Source organism: Anomaloglossus baeobatrachus, chromosome 10 (assembly GCF_048569485.1).
Source record: "Anomaloglossus baeobatrachus isolate aAnoBae1 chromosome 10, aAnoBae1.hap1, whole genome shotgun sequence".
NCBI classification, from domain to species: Eukaryota; Metazoa; Chordata; class Amphibia; order Anura; family Aromobatidae; genus Anomaloglossus; species Anomaloglossus baeobatrachus.
In genome coordinates this window covers 3,578,297-3,596,570 of record NC_134362.1, presented here as the reverse complement: position 1 = coordinate 3,596,570, position 18,274 = coordinate 3,578,297, and the positions used below count along the sequence as shown (strand labels likewise).

At 60.4% G+C, this 18,274-nt stretch overlaps 1 protein-coding gene across 1 annotated transcript in view; it reads right to left on the bottom strand.

The window, feature by feature from the left end:
• The window catches only part of PIK3C2A (phosphatidylinositol-4-phosphate 3-kinase catalytic subunit type 2 alpha), a 164,911-nt gene that overhangs the window by 46,984 nt on the left and 99,653 nt on the right, over positions 1-18,274 (bottom strand). Inside the window, 4 exon segments of the mRNA XM_075325707.1 lie at positions 280-402; positions 7,458-7,665; positions 7,740-7,779; positions 7,862-8,008. Coding sequence (XP_075181822.1) covers positions 280-402; positions 7,458-7,665; positions 7,740-7,779; positions 7,862-8,008 — 518 coding nt within the window.

The following is an 18,274-nucleotide window of genomic DNA, read 5'->3' as shown; positions in this document are numbered from 1 at the left end:
CCCACCGCCCCGGAGCACTCAGCAGGCGCCCCCACCGACCCAGAGCACACGGCAGGCGCCCCACCGCACACGGCAAGCGCCCCACCGCCCCGGAGCACACGGCAGGCGCCCCACCGCCCCAGAGCACACGGCAGGCGCCCCCACCGCCCCGGAGCACACGGCAGGCGCCCCACAGTATGATGCGGATTGTCCGCTCTGTGCTCCAGGGTCCACAATCTAATGCTGGGGTGGACACAGCACAGATTGTTAGGCAGTGGGTTTCTGACATCTCGTACTTACAGTTCGTCCCATTTCACCAGATAGAAGAAGCTCTTGTAGGTTCCCACTTTCTTGGAGTGGACGGGTTTCAGCACATCCCTCCCGTTATACAGCAAGGAGCACACGATATAATACTTCTCAAAGCTGAAACAAGAGACAGCCTCATTACACCACGCCGATGTCTGCGCTGCAGGGGGCACGTGGGGAGCGCCCCCAGGGGTGGGGTATAGGGAATACGCTCCGCGGAAAGGGGCAGAACAAGGAGCCGGGGGAGGGAACAAGGTGTCAGCGAGGAAAGCGAGAAAAGCGAGGAGCCCGAACCAGGGGCTAGGGGAGGGAACGAGGGGTCAGGGAGGAAAGCGAGGAGCCCGAACCAGGGGCTAGGGGAGGGAACGAGGGGTCAGGGAGGAAAGCGAGGAGCCCGAACCAGGGGCCGGGGGAGGGAACGAGGGGGTCAGCGAGGAAAGCGAGGAGCCCGAACCAGGGGCTAGGGGAGGGAACGAGGGGTCAGGGAGGAAAGCGAGGAGCCCGAACCAGGGGCTAGGGGAGGGAACGAGGGGTCAGCGAGGAAAGCGAGGAGCCCGAACCAGGGGCTAGGGGAGGGAACGAGGGGTCAGGGAGGAAAGCGAGGAGCCCGAACCAGGGGCCGGGGGAGGGAACGAGGGGTCAGGGAGGAAAGCGAGGAGCTCGAACCAGGGGCCGGGGGAGGGAACGAGGGGTCAGGGAGGAAAGCGAGGAGCTCGAACCAGGGGCCGGGGGAGGGAACGAGGGGTCAGCGAGGAAAGCGAGGAGCCCGAACCAGGGGCCGGGGGAGGGAACGAGAGGTCAGCGAGGAAAGCGAGGAGCCCGAACCAGGGGCCAGGGGAGGGAACGAGGGGTCAGCGAGGAAAGCGAGGAGCCCGAACCAGGGGCTAGGGGAGGGAACGAGGGGTCAGGGAGGAAAGCGAGGAGCCCGAACCAGGGGCTAGGGGAGGGAACGAGGGGTCAGGGAGGAAAGCGAGGAGCCCGAACCAGGGGCCGGGGGAGGGAACGAGGGGTCAGGGAGGAAAGCGAGGAGCCCGAACCAGGGGCCAGGGGAGGGAACGAGGGGTCAGCGAGGAAAGCGAGGAAAGCGAGGAGCCCGAACCAGGGGCCGGGGGAGGGAACAAGGTGTCAGCAAGGAAAGCGAGGAGCCCGAACCAGGGACCGGGGGAGGGAACGAGGGGTCAGCGAGGAAAGCGAGGAGCCCGAACCAGGGGCCGGGGGAGGGAACAAGGTGTCAGCAAGGAAAGCGAGGAGCCCGAACCAGGGGCTAGGGGAGGGAACGAGGGGTCAGGGAGGAAAGCGAGGAGCCCGAACCAGGGGCTAGGGGAGGGAACGAGGGGTCAGGGAGGAAAGCGAGGAGCTCGAACCAGGGGCCAGGGGAGGGAACGAGGGGTCAGCGAGGAAAGCGAGGAGCCCGAACCAGGGGCTAGGGGAGGGAACGAGGGGTCAGGGAGGAAAGCGATGAGCCCGAACCAGGGGCCGGGGGAGGGAACGAGGGGTCAGGGAGGAAAGCGAGGAGCCCGAACCAGGGGCCGGGGGAGGGAACGAGGGGTCAGGGAGGAAAGCGAGGAGCTCGAACCAGGGGCCGGGGGAGGGAACGAGGGGTCAGCGAGGAAAGCGAGGAGCCCAAACCAGGGGCCGGGGGAGGGAACGAGAGGTCAGCGAGGAAAGCGAGGAGCCCGAACCAGGGGCCAGGGGAGGGAACGAGGGGTCAGGGAGGAAAGCGAGGAGCCCGAACCAGGGGCTAGGGGAGGGAACGAGGGGTCAGGGAGGAAAGCGAGGAAAGCGAGGAGCCCGAACCAGGGGCCGGGGGAGGGAACGAGGGGTCAGCGAGGAAAGCGAGGAGCCCGAACCAGGGGCCAGGGGAGGGAACGAGGGGTCAGCGAGGAAAGCGAGGAAAGCGAGGAGCCCGAACCAGGGGCCGGGGGAGGGAACAAGGTGTCAGCGAGGAAAGCGAGGAGCCCGAACCAGGGGCCGGGGGAGGGAACAAGGTGTCAGCAAGGAAAGCGAGGAAAGCGAGGAGCCCGAACCAGGGGCCGGGGGAGGGAACGAGGGGTCAGCAAGGAAAGCGAGGAGCCCGAACCAGGGGCCAGGGGAGGGAACGAGGGGTCAGGGAGGAAAGCGAGGAGCCCGAACCAGGGGCCGGGGGAGGGAACAAGGTGTCAGCAAGGAAAGCGAGGAGCCCGAACCAGGGGCCAGGGGAGGTAACGAGGGGTCAGCGAGGAAAGCGAGGAAAGCGAGGAGCCCGAACCAGGGGCCGGGGGAGGGAACAAGGTGTCAGCAAGGAAAGCGAGGAAAGCGAGGAGCCCGAACCAGGGGCCGGGGGAGGGAACGAGGGGTCAGCGAGGAAAGCGAGGAGCCCGAACCAGGGGCCGGGGGAGGGAACAAGGTGTCAGCAAGGAAAGCGAGGAGCCCGAACCAGGGGCCAGGGGAGGTAACGAGGGGTCAGCGAGGAAAGCGAGGAAAGCGAGGAGCCCGAACCAGGGGCCGGGGGAGGGAACAAGGTGTCAGCAAGGAAAGCGAGGAAAGCGAGGAGCCCGAACCAGGGGCCAGGGGAGGGAACGAGGGGTCAGGGAGGAAAGCGAGGAGCCCGAACCAGGGGCCGGGGGAGGGAACGAGGGGTCAGCGAGGAAAGCGAGGAGCCCAAACCAGGGGCCAGGGGAGGGAACGAGGGGTCAGCGAGGAAAGCGAGGAAAGCGAGGAGCCCGAACCAGGGGCCGGGGGAGGGAACGAGGGGTCAGCGAGGAAAGCGAGGAGCCCGAACCAGGGGCCGGGGGAGGGAACGAGGGGTCAGGGAGGAAAGCGAGGAGCCCGAACCAGGGGCCAGGGGAGGGAACGAGGGGTCAGCGAGGAAAGCGAGGAAAGCGAGGAGCCCGAACCAGGGGCCGGGGGAGGGAACGAGGGGTCAGCGAGGAAAGCGAGGAGCCCAAACCAGGGGCCAGGGGAGGGAACGAGGGGGTCAGCGAGGAAAGCGAGGAAAGCGAGGAGCCCGAACCAGGGGCCGGGGGAGGGAACGAGGGGTCAGCGAGGAAAGCGAGGAGCCCGAACCAGGGGCCGGGGGAGGGAACAAGGTGTCAGCAAGGAAAGCGAGGAGCCCGAACCAGGGGCCGGGGGAGGGAACGAGGGGTCAGCGAGGAAAGCGAGGAGCCCGAACCAGGGGCCAGGGGAGGGAACGAGGGGTCAGGGAGGAAAGCGAGAAAAGCGAGGAGCCCGAACCAGGGGCCAGGGGAGGGAACGAGGGGTCAGGGAGGAAAGCGAGGAGCCCGAACCAGGGGCCGGGGGAGGGAACGAGGTGTCAGCGAGGAAAGCGAGGAGCCCGAACCAGGGGCCGGGGGGGGGGAACGAGGGGTCAGCGAGGAAAGCGAGGAGCCCGAACCAGGGGCCGGGGGAGGGAACGAGGGGTCAGCGAGGAAAGCGAGGAGCCCGAACCAGGGGCCGGGGAAGGGAACAAGGTGTCAGCAAGGAAAGCGAGGAGCCCGAACCAGGGACCGGGGGAGGGAACGAGGGGTCAGCGAGGAAAGCGAGGAGCCCGAACCAGGGGCCAGGGGAGGGAACGAGGGGTCAGGGAGGAAAGCGAGGAGCCCGAACCAGGGACCGGGGGAGGGAACGAGGGGTCAGCGAGGAAAGCGAGGAGCCCGAACCAGGGGCCGGGGGAGGGAACGAGGGGTCAGCGAGGAAAGCGAGGAGCCCGAACCAGGGGCCGGGGGAGGGAACAAGGTGTCAGCAAGGAAAGCGAGGAGCCCGAACCAGGGGCCGGGGGAATGAGAGCCAGAACCAGGGGCCAGGGGAATGAGAGCCAGAACCAGGGGCCAGGGGAATGAGAGCCAGAACCAGGGGCCGGGGGAATGAGAGCCAGAACCAGGGGCCGGGGGAATGAGAGCCAGAACCAGGGGCCGGGGGAATGAGAGCCAGAACCAGGGGCCGGGGGAATGAGAGCCAGAACCAGGGGCCGGGGGAATGAGAGCCAGAACCAGGGGCCGGGGGAATGAGAGCCAGAACCAGGGGCCGGGGGAATGAGAGCCAGAACCAGGGGCCGGGGGAATGAGAGCCAGAACCAGGGGCCGGGGGAATGAGAGCCAGAACCAGGGGCCGGGGGAATGAGAGCCAGAACCAGGGGCCGGGGGAATGAGAGCCAGAACCAGGGGCCGGGGGAATGAGAGCCAGAACCAGGGGCCGGGGGAATGAGAGCCAGAACCAGGGGCCGGGGGAATGAGAGCCAGAACCAGGGGCCAGGGGAATGAGAGCCAGAACCAGGGGCCAGGGGAATGAGAGTCAGAACCAGGGGCCGGGGGGAATGAGAGCTAGAACCAGGGGCCAGGGGAATGAGAGCCAGAACCAGGGGCCAGGGGAATGAGAGCCAGAACCAGGGGCCAGGGGAATGAGAGCCAGAACCAGGGGCCGGGGGAATGAGAGCCAGAACCAGGGGCCGGGGGAATGAGAGCCAGAACCAGGGGCCAGGGGAATGAGAGCCAGAACCAGGGGCCAGGGGAATGAGAGCCAGAACCAGGGGCCGGGGGAATGAGAGCCAGAACCAGGGGCCGGGGGAATGAAAGCCAGAACCAGGGGCCGGGGGAATGAGAGCCAAAACCAGGGGCCGGGGGAATGAGAGCCAGAACCAGGGGCCGGGGGAATGAGAGCCAGAACCAGGGGCCGGGGGAGGGAATGAGAGGTCAGCGAGGAAAGCGAGGAGCCCAAACCAGGAGCCAGGGGAAAGGGAGCCAGAACCAGGGGTCGGGGGAATGAGAGCCAGAACCAGGGGTCGGGGGAATGAGAGCCAGAACCAGGGGCCGGGGGAGGGAATGAGAGGTCAGCGAGGAAAGCGAGGAGCCCAAACCAGGAGCCAGGGGAAAGGGAGCCAGAACCAGGGGTCGGGGGAATGAGAGCTAGAACCAGGGGTCGGGGGAATGAGAGCTAGAACCAGGGGTCGGGGGAATGAGAGCTAGAACCAGGGGTCGGGGGAATGAGAGCTAGAACCAGGGGTCGGGGGAATGAGAGCTAGAACCAGGGGTCGGGGGAATGAGAGCTAGAACCAGGGGTCGGGGGAATGAGAGCTAGAACCAGGGGTCGGGGGAATGAGAGCCAGAACCAGGGGCCGGGGGAATGAAAGCCAGAACCAGGGGCCGGGGGAATGAGAGCCAAAACCAGGGGCCGGGGGAATGAGAGCCAGAACCAGGGGCCGGGAGAATGAGAGCCAGAACCAGGGGCCGGGGGAATGAGAGCCAGAACCAGGGGCCGGGGGAGGGAATGAGAGGTCAGCGAGGAAAGCGAGGAGCCCAAACCAGGAGCCAGGGGAAAGGGAGCCAGAACCAGGGGTCGGGGGAATGAGAGCTAGAACCAGGGGTCGGGGGAATGAGAGCTAGAACCAGGGGTCGGGGGAATGAGAGCTAGAACCAGGGGTCGGGGGAATGAGAGCTAGAACCAGGGGTCGGGGGAATGAGAGCTAGAACCAGGGGTCGGGGGAGTGGGGGTAGAACGATGCCCAGGCCAACATAGAGAGCTTGTGACAGTTACTTCTGGCACCAGGAAGACCTGACACAGCGGCTGCGCAGTATACTACACCTGACCCAGCGGCTGCGCAGTATACTACACCTGACACGGCGGCTGCGCAGTATACTACACCTGACACGGCGGCTGCGCAGTATACTACACGGCGGCTGCGCAGTATACTACACATGACACGGCGGCTGCGCAGTATACTACACCTGACACGGCGGCTGCGCAGTATACTACACCTGACACGGCGGCTGCGCAGTATACTACACCTGACACGGCGGCTGCGCAGTATACTACACCTGACACGGCGGCTGCGCAGTACACTACACCTGACACGGCGGCTGCGCAGTACACTACTAGGGCAGAGCAGAAAAAATATCCCCCCAAGCGATGCTGTAACTGACGAGATGTAAAGCTGGGGTCTGTGCTCCCCCAGTCTCACCAGTGCGACCAGTCAATCCCCGACCTGGGAGAAAATTGAGCCGGAGGTTCACACAGAGCTCAATGGCCGCCTTCCCTTCTGAGACACACTTATATTTTACACATCAGTTTGTGGTTTTATTGGCCGGCTGTATGTGCTCTTGTAGGGGGGGCATGGTGCGGGAGATCTGGAAAGCCACACCGTGCCATCTCATCTCTGGATATATAACATGATAACATACAGACCCCATGTATATGGCCCGACCACACAGCAGCCCTAGACCCCCTGTCTCTGGCCCGAGCACACAGCAGCCCTGGACCCCCTGTATCTGGCCCGAGCACATAGCAACCCTGGACCCCCTGTATCTGGCCCGAGCACACAGCAGCCCTGGACCCCCTGTATCTGGACCGAGCACATAGCAACCCTGGACCCCCTGTATCTGGCCCAAGCACACAGCAGCCCTGGACCCCCTGTATCTGGCCCTTCTGTTTATGACCCATCTTGGTGCCGTCTCTCATCAGCAGTGGATACGTTTCCATCACAGCTTCTGATTGTCTTGTTTTTTGTATCACACCATGTATACGCCATGACATTGCTCAGTATCTACGGCGCATGACGTCTTGATTCTACCACTGTGTGTTATGACCGCGGTTGTAGCGGTTTTTGCCCTCTCGTGTTGTACGTAACTGAAAACATTTTTTACTTATATTCAATAAAAGTTATTTTATTTACCTTCCATATTGACTAGATATCACTTTATACTTTCTCCTTCAGAGCTCCTGATTACAGCTGTATCACATGCAGATATGGCAGATTGTCAGGCCCCACGATCCGCACCGTCGGCCCCCGCCCCCAGCACAGTCTGCCCCTGCACTCCACACCGTCGGCCACCGCGATCCGCACCGTCGGCCCCCGCCACCAGCACCGTCTGCCACCGCGATCCGCACCATAGGACCCCGCCCCCAGCACCGTCTGCCACCGAGATCCGCACCATAGGACCTCGCGATCCGCACCATAGGACCCCGCCCCCAGCACTCAGCACCGTCTGCCACCGAGATCCGCACCATAGGACCCCGCGATCCGCACCAAAGGACCCCGCCCGCAGCACTCCGCACCGTCAACCCCTCGATCCGCACCGTCGGCCCCCGCCCCCAGCACCGTCTGCCACCGCGCTCCGCACCGTCGGCCCCTGCGCTCCCTACAGCCTGTTTATCAGATTATGTAGCTGTGAAATGCTGGGATGAGAGGGCAGTCACCTCACCTGGAAACCCAGCCTGTGGGGACACCATGGGCTGCATATATAGTGAACTGGAGATGTTCAGCCGAGGTGCGGGCGTCCTGCCGGGGTCTCGTGTCGGTGGGCTCCTGAGCAGGGCTGCAGGAGGTGAAATGCAGCTGTAGCAGCGAGTGGATAGCAGTGGTTAACTGGCTGAGACTCTCTTGTAGAGGACCGTCACCTCCTGGAGAAGCTGCCGGAGAAAGATCACCCACATGAACACTCGCCATAGTGGCAGAAGCACAGACCAGCGCGGCAGAGCCTCACCATCTGGGGCCACATGGTTACTTCCAGGACTGCAGGGACCCTAGAAACACACAGGAGGTTCAGCACACAGGAGTCTCCCAAAGAGAAGTGCCTAAGGCTTAGACAAAGGCGGCCGCACTCACCTCCACACTGCGCATGCGCGGCAGGTTCACGGCTCTGCGCAGCTTCTTCACACACTCCGTAATGGCTGGCGTCTCCACACTGTCCACCGTCCGGCACAGGCTCCTCACCACTTTCAGGACCTGGTCTGCAGCTCGGTATGGATTACTCTGGAGAAAGGAGAGGACCATATGAATACGAGTCCAGGACGCCCAGACACATCGCCTAAATCTGACCCCTCCACACCACTGCCGGCAGCTCAACCACGCCCAGACACATCGCCTAAATCTGACCCCTCCACACCACTGCCGGCAGCTCAACCACGCCCAGACACATCGCCTAAATCTGACCCCTCCAGACCACTGCCGGCAGCTCAACCACGCCCAGACACATCGCCTAAATCTGACCCCTCCAGACCACTGCCGGCAGCTCAACCACGCCCAGACACATCGCCTAAATCTGACCCCTCCACACCACTGCCGGCAGCTCAACCACGCCCAGACACATCGCCTAAATCTGACCCCTCCACACCACTGCCGGCAGCTCAACCACGCCCAGACACATCGCCTAAATCTGACCCCTCCACACCACTGCCGGCAGCTCAACCACGCCCAGACACCGCCTAAATCTGACCCCTCCACACCACTGCCGGCAGCTCAACCACGCCCAGACACATCGCCTAAATCTGACCCCTCCACACCACTGCCGGCAGCTCAACCACGCCCAGACACATCGCCTAAATCTGACCCCTCCACACCACTGCCGGCAGCTCAACCACGCCCAGACACATCGCCTAAATCTGACCCCTCCAGACCACTGCCGGCAGCTCAACCACGCCCAGACACATCGCCTAAATCTGACCCCTCCACACCACTGCCGGCAGCTCAACCACGCCCAGACACATCGCCTAAATCTGACCCCTCCACACCACTGCCGGCAGCTCAACCACGCCCAGACACATCGCCTAAATCTGACCCCTCCACACCACTGCCGGCAGCTCAACCACGCCCAGACACCGCCTAAATCTGACCCCTCCACACCACTGCCGGCAGCTCAACCACGCCCAGACACATCGCCTAAATCTGACCCCTCCAGACCACTGCCGGCAGCTCAACCACGCCCAGACACATCGCCTAAATCTGACCCCTCCAGACCACTGCCGACAGCTCAACCACGCCCAGACACATCACCTAAATCTGACCCCTCCACACCACTGCCAACAGCTCAACCACGCCCAGACACATCGCCTAAATCTGACCCCTCCACACCACTGCCAACAGCTCAACCACGCCCAGACACATCACCTAAATCTGACCCCTCCACACCACTGCCAACAGCTCAACCACGCCCAGACACATCACCTAAATCTGACCCCTCCACACCACTGCCAGCAGCTCAACCACGCCCAGACACATCGCCTAAATCTGACCCCTCCACACCACTGCCGGCAGCTCAACCACGCCCAGACACATCGCCTAAATCTGACCCCTCCACACCACTGCCGGCAGCTCAACCACGCCCAGACACATCGCCTAAATCTGACCCCTCCAGACCACTGCCGGCAGCTCAACCACGCCCAGACACATCGCCTAAATCTGACCCCTCCAGACCACTGCCGGCAGCTCAACCACGCCCAGACACATCGCCTAAATCTGACCCCTCCACACCACTGCCGGCAGCTCAACCACGCCCAGACACATCGCCTAAATCTGACCCCTCCACACCACTGCCGGCAGCTCAACCACGCCCAGACACATCGCCTAAATCTGACCCCTCCAGACCACTGCCGGCAGCTCAACCACGCCCAGACACATCGCCTAAATCTGACCCCTCCAGACCACTGCCGGCAGCTCAACCACGCCCAGACACATCGCCTAAATCTGACCCCTCCACACCACTGCCGACAGCTCAACCACGCCCAGACACATCGCCTAAATCTGACCCCTCCAGACCACTGCCGGCAGCTCAACCACGCCCAGACACATCGCCTAAATCTGACCCCTCCAGACCACTGCCGGCAGCTCAACCACGCCCAGACACATCGCCTAAATCTGACCCCTCCAGACCACTGCCGGCAGCTCAACCACGCCCAGACACATCACCTAAATCTGACTCCTCCACACCAATGCCGGCAGCTCAACCACGCCCAGACACCGCCTAAATCTGACCCCTACACACCACTGCCGGCAGCTCATCCACGCCCAGACACATCGCCTAAATCTGACCCCTCCACACCACTGCCGGCAGCTCAACCATGCCCAGACACATCGCCTAAATCTGACCCCTCCACACCACTGCCGGCAGCTTATCCACGCCCAGGCACATCGCCTAAATCTGACCCCTCCACACCACTGCCGGCAGCTCATCCACGCCCAGGGACATCGCCTAAATCTGACCCCTCCACATCACTGCCAGCAGCTCAACCACGCCCAGGCACATCGCCTAAATCTGACCCCTCCACACCACTGCTGGCAGCTCATCAACCACGCCCAGACACATCGCCTAAATCTGACACCTCCACACCACTGCCGGCAGCTCATCAACCACGCCCAGGCACATCGCCTAAATCTGACCCCTCCACACCACTGCCAGCAGCTCAACCACGCCCAGGCACATCGCCTAAATCTGACCCCTCCACACCACTGCTGGCAGCTCATCAACCACGCCCAGGCACATCGCCTAAATCTGTCCCCTCCACACCACTGGTGGCAGCTCATCAACCACGCCCAGGCACATCGCCTAAATCTGACCCCTCCACACCACTGCTGGCAGCTCATCAACCACGCCCAGGCACATTGCCTAAATCTGACCCCTCCACACCACTGCCAGCAGCTCATCACCCATGCCCAGGCACATTGCCTAAATCTGACCCCTCCACACCACTGCCAGCAGCTCAACCACGCCCAGACACATCACCTAAATCTGACCCTCCACACCACTGCCGGCAGCTTATCCACGCCCAGGCACATCGCCTAAATCTGACCCCTCCACACCACTGCCAGCAGCTCAACCACGCCCAGACACATCTCCTAAATCTGACCCCTCCACACCACTGCCGGCAGCTCAACCACGCCCAGACACATCGCCTAAATCTGACCCCTCCACACCACTGCCGGCAGCTCATCCACGCCCAGGCACATCGCCTAAATCTGACCCCTCCACACCACTGCCAGCAGCTCAACCACGCCCAGACACATCGCCTAAATCTGACCCCTCCACACCACTGCCGGCAGCTCATCCACGCCCAGGCACATCGCCTAAATCTGACCCCTCCACACCACTGCCGGCAGCTCAACCACGCCCAGGCACATCGCCTAAATCTGACCCCTCCACACCACTGCCGGCAGCTCAACCACGCCCAGGCACATCGTCCACATCTGCCCCCTCCACACCAATGCCGGCAGCTCAACCACGCCCAGACACATCGCCTAAATCTGACCCCTCCACACCACTGCCGGCAGCTCAACCACGCCCATACGCCCCCTCCACACTACTGCCAGCAGCTCATCAACCACGCCCAGACACATCGCCTAAATCTGACCCCTCCACACCGCCGCCGGCAGCTCATCAACCACGCCTAGGCACAGTCTACATCTGACCCCTCCAGACCGTCGCCGGCAGCTCATCAACCACGCCCAGGCACAAAGTCCACATCTGACCCCTCCACAACACTGCCGGCAGCTCGTCAACCACGCCCAGGCACATTGTCTACATCTGACCCCTCCACACAGCCAGCTAGTCAACCACGCCCAGGCAGTCTACATCTCCACACTGGTGCCGGCAGCTCGTCAACCACACCCAGGCATATCGTCTACATCTACACACTGCTGCCAGCAGCTCGTAGACGATATGCCTGGGCGTGGTTGACATCTCCACACTGCTGCCGGTAGCTAGTCAACCACGCCCAGTCTACATCTCCACACCACTGCGGGCAGCTAGTCAACCACGCCCAGTCTATATCTCCACACTGCTGCCAGTAGCTAGTCAACCACGCCCAGTCTACATCTCCACACCACTGCGGGCAGCCAGTCAACCACGCCCAGTCTACAACTCCACACTGCTGCCGGTAGCTAGTCAACCACGCCCAGTCTACATCTCCACACCACTGCGGGCAGCTAGTCAACCATGCCCAGTCTACATCTCCACACCACTGCGGGCAGCTAGTCAACCATGCCCAGTCTACATCTCCACACCACTGCGGGCAGCTAGTCAACCATGCCCAGTCTACATCTCCACACCACTGCGGGCAGCTCGTCAATCCCACAGCAGCTTTCACATTCCTGCACAAATCTGACTAATACATCAGATTGTTACTTGTGTGGCTAAGACCCAAATCAAATAAATGGGTCACAAACATCAAACGGCCATTTTTAAATGATGAAAATGATCCAATACCACAATTCTGCGAGTGGCCAAAGTATGTGACCCTCTAACAAATAGTGTGAAGGAAACGTCAGTCAGCAGGAGGACAATAAGGGCGAGTGGTCCACCTAATCTAATTAAAGAACAGATCACAGGACACTTCTGAGAACCTGAGAAGAAGAGCTGTGGATGCTCATCAGGATGGGAACAGCTACCAACCCCCTCTAGTGTTTGGAGTCCACCAATCTGCAGACAGAAAGATTGTGCAGAAATGGAGGAGATTCAAGACCATTATTACCTCCCTCAGCAGCGGGCGACAAGCAAAGATGACTCCAAGAGGAAGGTGTCTGATAGTCTTCGAAGTCACAAAGGAACCCAAGGTAACCTCTAAGCAACCAAAGGCCTCTGTCTCATTAGCTAATGTTAGTGATCAGGAGGACACTGACCAGCGATGGTGAGGGTGGCAGGACTACAATGAGAAGCTGCTGCTCTCCAAAAGCAATCTCTACCTGTCTGCAGTTTGGTAAAGATCACCTGGACACGGGAAGCCACTGGAACAAGGTTTTGTGGACAGATGGGATCAGAGTAGAGCCTTTCGGTTTAAATGAAGTGTTCTGTCTGGAGAAAGAAAGACCCCGAATTCCAGCATAAAACCTCCTACCTCAGTCACACACGGGCTGGTGGTCTCAGGGTTTGCGTCTGGACGGCCACCATCACTGATGGGACAATGGATTACACCAGAAAAGTCTACAGGAAAATATCCGGACCTCTGTCCATGCGCTGAATCTCAGGAGGACGAGGGACAGCAGCCAAAGCACATGGACCGTCCGCAGTCCTGCCCCGAGTCCTATGGAAAGGTTGTGGACCTGAGGCGAGGAGGTGACTGAGAACCCACCCACATCTCAGAGAAGAGGCTTCATAGAGGGCTAAAATCCCCCATCTGATGTGCAGGACTCATCCGCAGGGGGCTTCATAGGGAGGAGCGGGGTAAAATCCCCCATCTGATGTGCAGGACTCATCCGCAGGAGGCTTCATAGGGAAGAGCGGGGTAAAATCCCCCATCTGATGTGCAGGACTCATCCGCAGGAGGCTTCATAGGGAGGAGCGGGGTAAAATCCCCCATCTGATGTGCAGGACTCATCCGCAGGGGGCTTCATAGGGAGGAGCGGGGTAAAATCCCCCATCTGATGTGCAGGACTCATCCGCAGGAGGCTTCATAGGGAGGAGCGGGGTAAAATCCCCCATCTGATGTGCAGGACTCATCCGCAGGAGGCTTCATAGGGAGGAGCAGGGTAAAATCCCCCATCTGATGTGCAGGACTCATCCGCAGGAGGCTTCATAGGGAGGAGCAGGGTAAAATCCCCCATCTGATGTGCAGGACTCATCCGCAGGAGGCTTCATAGGGAGGAGCGGGGTAAAATCCCCCATCTGATGTGCAGGACTCATCCGCAGGGGGCTTCATAGGGAGGAGCGGGGTAAAATCCCCAATCTGATGTGCAGGACTCATCCGCAGGAGGCTTCATAGGGAGGAGCGGGGTAAAATCCCCCATATGATGTGCAGGACTCATCCACAGGAGGCTTCATAGGGAGGAGCGGGGTAAAATCCCCCATCTGATGTGCAGGACTCATCCGCAGGAGGCTTCATAGGGAGGAGCGGGGTAAAATCCCCCATCTGATGTGCAGGACTCATCCGCAGGAGGCTTCATAGGGAGGAGCGGGGTAAAATCCCCCATCTGATGTGCAGGACTCATCCGCAGGAGGCTTCATAGGGAGGAGCGGGGTAAAATCCCCCATCTGATGTGCAGGACTCATCCGCAGGGGGCTTCATAGGGAGGAGCGGGGTAAAATCGCCCATCTGATGTGCAGGACTCATCCGCAGGAGGCTTCATAGGGAGGAGCGGGGTAAAATCCCCCATCTGATGTGCAGGACTCATCCACAGGAGGCTTCATAGGGAGGAGCGGGGTAAAATCCCCCATCTGATGTGCAGGACTCATCCGCAGGAGGTTTCATAGGGAGGAGCGGGGTAAAATCCCCCATCTGATGTGCAGGACTCATCCACAGGAGGCTTCATAGGGAGGAGCGGGGTAAAATCCCCCATCTGATGTGCAGGACTCATCCGCAGGAGGCTTCATAGGGAGGAGCGGGGTAAAATCGCCCATCTGATGTGCAGGACTCATCCACAGGGGGCTTCATAGGGAGGAGCGGGGTAAAATCCCCCATCTGATGTGCAGGACTCATCCGCAGGAGGCTTCATAGGGAGGAGCGGGGTAAAATCCCCCATCTGATGTGCAGGACTCATCCGCAGGAGGCTTCATAGGGAGGAGCAGGGTAAAATCCCCCATCTGATGTGCAGGACTCATCCGCAGGAGGCTTCATAGGGAGGAGCGGGGTAAAATCCCCCATCTGATGTGCAGGACTCATCCGCAGGAGGCTTCATAGGGAGGAGCGGGGTAAAATCCCCCATCTGATGTGCAGGACTCATCCGCAGGAGGCTTCATAGGGAGGAGCGGGGTAAAATCCCCCATCTGATGTGCAGGACTCATCCGCAGGAGGCTTCATAGGGAGGAGCGGGGTAAAATCCCCCATCTGATGTGCAGGACTCATCCACAGGAGGCTTCATAGGGAAGAGCGGGCTAAAATCCCCCATCTGATGTGCAGGACTCATCCGCAGGAGGCTTCATAGGGAGGAGCGGGGTAAAATCCCCCATCTGATGTGCAGGACTCATCCGCAGGAGGCTTCATAGGGAGGAGCGGGGTAAAATCGCCCATCTGATGTGCAGGACTCATCCGCAGGAGGCTTCATAGGGAGGAGCGGGGTAAAATCCCCCATCTGATGTGCAGGACTCATCCGCAGGGGGCTTCATAGGGAGGAGCGGGGTAAAGTCCCCCATCTGATGTGCAGGACTCATCCACAGGAGGCTTCATAGGGAGGAGCGGGGTAAAATCCCCCATCTGATGTGCAGGACTCATCCGCAGGGGGCTTCATAGGGAGGAGTGGGGTAAAATCGCCCATCTGATGTGCAGGACTCATCCGCAGGAGGCTTCATAGGGAGGAGCGGGGTAAAATCGCCCATCTGATGTGCAGGACTCATCCGCAGGGGGCTTCATAGGGAAGAGCGGGGTAAAATCCCCCATCTGATGTGCAGGACTCATCCACAGGAGGCTTCATAGGGAGGAGCGGGGTAAAATCCCCCATCTGATGTGCAGGACTCATCCACAGGAGGCTTCATAGGGAGGAGCGGGGTAAAATCCCCCATCTGATGTGCAGGACTCATCCACAGGGGGCTTCATAGGGAGGAGCGGGGTAAAATCCCCCATCTGATGTGCAGGACTCATCCACAGGAGGCTTCATAGGGAGGAGCGGGGTAAAATCCCCCATCTGATGTGCAGGACTCATCCGCAGGAGGCTTCATAGGGAGGAGCGGGGTAAAATCCCCCATCTGATGTGCAGGACTCATCCGCAGGAGGCTTCATAGGGAGGAGCGGGGTAAAATCCCCCATCTGATGTGCAGAACTCATCCGCAGGGGGCTTCATAGGGAGGAGCGGGGTAAAATCCCCCATCTGATGTGCAGGACTCATCCACAGGAGGCTTCATAGGGAGGAGCGGGGTAAAATCCCCCATCTGATGTGCAGGACTCATCCGCAGGAGGCTTCATAGGGAAGAGCGGGGTAAAATCCCCCATCTGATGTGCAGGACTCATCCACAGGAGGCTTCATAGGGAGGAGCGGGGTAAAATCCCCCATCTGATGTGCAGGACTCATCCGCAGGAGGCTTCATAGGGAGGAGCGGGGTAAAATCCCCCATCTGATGTGCAGGACTCATCCGCAGGAGGCTTCATAGGGAGGAGCGGGCTAAAATCCCCCATCTGATGTGCAGGACTCATCCGCAGGGGGCTTCATAGGGAGGAGCAGGGTAAAATCGCCCATCTGATGTGCAGGACTCATCCGCAGGGGGCTTCATAGGGAGGAGCGGGGTAAAATCCCCCATCTGATGTGCAGGACTCATCCACAGGAGGCTTCATAGGGAGGAGCGGGGTAAAATCCCCCATCTGATGTGCAGGACTCATCCGCAGGAGGCTTCATAGGGAGGAGCGGGGTAAAATCCCCCATCTGATGTGCAGGACTCATCCGCAGGGGGCTTCATAGGGAGGAGCGGGGTAAAATCCCCCATCTGATGTGCAGAACTCATCCACAGGGGGCTTCATAGGGAGGAGCGGGGTAAAATCCCCCATCTGATGTGCAGAACTCATCCACAGGGGGCTTCATAGGGAGGAGCGGGGTAAAATCCCCCATCTGATGTGCAGGACTCATCCGCAGGAGGCTTCATAGGGAGGAGCGGGGTAAAATCCCCCATCTGATGTGCAGGACTCATCCGCAGGAGGCTTCATAGGGAGGAGCGGGCTAAAATCCCCCATCTGATGTGCAGGACTCATCCGCAGGAGGCTTCATAGGGAGGAGCGGGGTAAAATCCCCCATCTGATGTGCAGGACTCATCCACAGGGGGCTTCATAGGGAGGAGCGGGGTAAAATCCCCCATCTGATGTGCAGGACTCATCCACAGGGGGCTTCATAGGGAGGAGCGGGGTAAAATCCCCCATCTGATGTGCAGGACTCATCCACAGGAGGCTTCATAGGGAGGAGCGGGGTAAAATCCCCCATCTGATGTGCAGGACTCATCCGCAGGAGGCTTCATAGGGAGGAGCGGGGTAAAATCCCCCATCTGATGTGCAGGACTCATCCGCAGGAGGTTTCATAGGGAGGAGCGGGGTAAAATCCCCCATCTGATGTGCAGGACTCATCCGCAGGAGGTTTCATAGGGAGGAGCGGGGTAAAATCCCCCATCTGATGTGCAGGACTCATCCGCAGGAGGTTTCATAGGGAGGAGCAGGGTAAAATCCCCCATCTGATGTGCAGGACTCATCCGCAGGAGGCTTCATAGGGAGGAGCGGGGTAAAATCCCCCATCTGATGTGCAGGACTCATCCGCAGGAGGCTTCATAGGGAGGAGCAGGGTAAAATCCCCCATCTGATGTGCAGGACTCATCCACAGGAGGCTTCATAGGGAGGAGCGGGGTAAAATCCCCCATCTGATGTGCAGGACTCATCCACAGGAGGCTTCATAGGGAGGAGCGGGGTAAAATCCCCCATCTGATGTGCAGGACTCATCCGCAGGAGGCTTCATAGGGAAGAGCGGGGTAAAATCCCCCATCTGATGTGCAGGACTCATCCACAGGAGGCTTCATAGGGAAGAGCGGGGTAAAATCCCCCATCTGATGTGCAGGACTCATCCGCAGGGGGCTTCATAGGGAGGAGCGGGGTAAAATCCCCCATCTGATGTGCAGGACTCATCCGCAGGAGGCTTCATAGGGAGGAGCGGGGTAAAATCCCCCATCTGATGTGCAGGACTCATCCGCAGGAGGCTTCATAGGGAGGAGCGGGGTAAAATCCCCCATCTGATGTGCAGGACTCATCCGCAGGAGGCTTCATAGGGAGGAGCGGGCTAAAATCCCCCATCTGATGTGCAGGACTCATCCGCAGGAGGCTTCATAGGGAGGAGCGGGGTAAAATCCCCCATCTGATGTGCAGGACTCATCCGCAGGAGGCTTCATAGGGAGGAGCGGGGTAAAATCCCCCATCTGATGTGCAGGACTCATCCACAGGGGGCTTCATAGGGAGGAGCGGGGTAAAATCCCCCATCTGATGTGCAGGACTCATCCGCAGGGGGCTTCATAGGGAGGAGCGGGGTAAAATCCCCCATCTGATGTGCAGGACTCATCCGCAGGAGGCTTCATAGGGAGGAGCGGGGTAAAATCCCCCATCTGATGTGCAGGACTCATCCACAGGAGGCTTCATAGGGAGGAGCAGGGTAAAATCCCCCATCTGATGTGCAGGACTCATCCGCAGGAGGCTTCATAGGGAGGAGCAGGGTAAAATCCCCCATCTGATGTGCAGGACTCATCCGCAGGAGGCTTCATAGGGAGGAGCGGGGTAAAATCCCCCATCTGATGTGCAGGACTCATCCGCAGGGGGCTTCATAGGGAGGAGCGGGGTAAAATCCCCAATCTGATGTGCA